Raw genomic sequence first — 2,416 nt, forward strand, 5'->3', positions numbered from 1 at the left:
CTGGGAAATGGGGCCTTCGGCTCCGGCCTTGACCTGACTATATTCTCATGTATGTGTTATGTGTTAAAAGTTGACTATATTGTAAGGTGACTGCCATGTGATGTGCTCATTAAGCTAGGGTAGGAGTTAGCTATATTTATAATGTACATGTGATGTACTCAGCAGGTTATTTTTCCCAACACTATTAGGTATGCGTATACTGACGACCGGACCGTGGCATTGCTCATTTTAATGTATGACCCCATCTGACGCATTCCCAGCGAGCCATTAGCCAAATTATTTGTGTGAGACACGTCAACACATCACACAAAGGAGAATAGGTGGTCCCTGTGTGTTACGGTGTGTTGTGGTGTGATGAAGGACACACAAGTGTCTCCACTCTATTTTTTGTTGTATCTTTAAATTGAGCTACCAACTCTGCTGGTGAGTTACATCTTCCAATCAAAGGGCGATAACTATTTTAGGGTTTTATTGTTTTGCTCTGTAATGGTAGATTATTCACTTTTGGACTCGTAAGAATAATGTTATACGTCACTTACTTATGGATCCATCTCAAACAATCTATTTGTTTGAACTTTTAATAGAATGTTAATATGAAGTAATGTATAGTAAGTAACTAGTACTATATTTTCTTCGCAAGTTGTTTCTCCAGAACCATGGGGTCAAGTCATCTCATCTGCAGTTTCATCGGCAGGCACTTCAACACATTTATCATTATCCAGTTCATTATATTGAATTAATAGAAATCTGTCTGCCATAACTTCTGAGAATTGACCTCCTCCTATGTCTTTGTGATCGTTGCCATGTGTGAGAATCTTACCACGAATTTCATTAATACAATAGCAGCAGGATATAAGCTTGCCAATATTAGCTGACAATATCTTTAGTATTTATTTGATAAGTGTATCGTTTTCTTTCATCACCAGGTGTTGTGGTCCTCCTGTGGAAGTCACCTGGATCTTCAGGTATTTCTATGTACCCTATTAAGAGGCCGGTGACAAGGTATCCAAACAGGCAAGTATTTCAATTTTGCCGGAATGGTCCTTGACAAACGACTCTGTGGTTTAACTCTCCAATTAGCTGCATCCCGCATTAACGTGGCATTGAGCAACACGGCTATTCAGTCTACAACCTTCCATGGCGCAGTGGCTGAACGCGCCATCGATGGGAACAGCAGCCCTCAGTGGGACCAAGGCAGCTGCAGCCATACTCACTCACTGGCCAAACAATGGTGGAGGCTGGAGCTGCCTGGTGTGTACCGGGTTTCAGAGATCCATGTCACTAATAGGAATGAATTCAGGGAGTGGCTGAACGGCATTGAAATATTCATCGGGAATTCACGGGCAAACAACGGCAACGACAATCCAAGGTGAATAATTGGTGTCACCTACCCTACTATCACTCAATACAGTTTGACCCAGCCACAACGTCCTGGGTAGATCAATAATGACCTTGACATGCTTTTAAATGTCTTTCGATAAGATGTACAATTCCTGAATAGCATAGAATATTATATTCCCTGTAAATCAGGGAACAAAACCAGTGCTCTGCTCAAGTAAAGTCTCTGATGCCTACCTTCACCAGACTACTGCTTCTTCTCTCTCTTTCCCTCAGGTGTGCCATAATCAACGATGACCCAGGCTGCTTGACTCAGACTGTCAAGTGTTGGGGAATGGAAGGCAGGTTCATCAACTTCTACAAGTCCTCCTCAGGCTATTTGCAGTTGTGTGAAGTCAAAGTGTACGGAGGTAGGAACCCAGTCTATCATTACATTTCATCAAAGGGGGATGGGTGTACTAGAACCACTGTTGGTAAAACATCTTTGGTCAATGGTCAAATGCTGGTCCTGTGCAGCTCCACTGGTAGAGCATGGCATTAACACTGCCAGGTTTAGGGGTTTGTGTCTGACTACCTAGTATGAAAATGTAGGCACAAACAGCATTGTAAGTCACTTTGAGTAAAAGCATCCACCAAAGCACAATCTGCATACATTGTTTTCAACCTGTGGAACGCATTCCACTGGTGGAACATAAGGGTACAGCTGGTAGTACGTGGGATTTATTCCTGAAATGCAGTCAAATTTTTGCACTGAATGGTTTAAAATTCATATTTTGAGTTGCCTTGTGTTTGCTGAATAAACAAAGGGAGCAAAGCAGTGTTGCTGACTTCTTCTTTCCACTGATCCCACTGGCCATGGCCTTCTTGCAGGACTACTTGATGATAAAGGGTTTGCTTGCACTCTTTGCTCAAGCACTGTATTTGTATTTATCTATTTTCTATTGTTTGCATCTGGGGTGCTCAGCGCAAGCTCTTGATGACCATTTATTGGTCGACCTAAAGTCAATGGTTGGGCCCGAATGATCTACATGACTGTTCTGTATTGAGATGGTTCAGAGTGAGATATCAAGGTACGTTG

At 42.3% G+C, this 2,416-nt stretch overlaps 1 protein-coding gene across 1 annotated transcript; it reads left to right on the forward strand.

Annotated features, from left to right (window-relative positions):
- The first annotated feature begins 970 nt into the window (after positions 1–970).
- On the forward strand, positions 971–1,879 carry LOC115557184 (fucolectin-like). Its single transcript, XM_030374794.1, has 2 exons — positions 971–1,369; positions 1,615–1,879. The coding sequence occupies exons 1-2, from the start codon at positions 1,038–1,040 to the stop codon at positions 1,877–1,879; spliced, it is 597 nt and encodes a 198-aa protein (XP_030230654.1). The 5' UTR covers positions 971–1,037.
- Positions 1,880–2,416: the final 537 nt, after the last annotated feature.

This window comes from Gadus morhua, chromosome 13, assembly GCF_902167405.1.
Source record: "Gadus morhua chromosome 13, gadMor3.0, whole genome shotgun sequence".
Taxonomy (NCBI): domain Eukaryota; kingdom Metazoa; phylum Chordata; class Actinopteri; order Gadiformes; family Gadidae; genus Gadus; species Gadus morhua.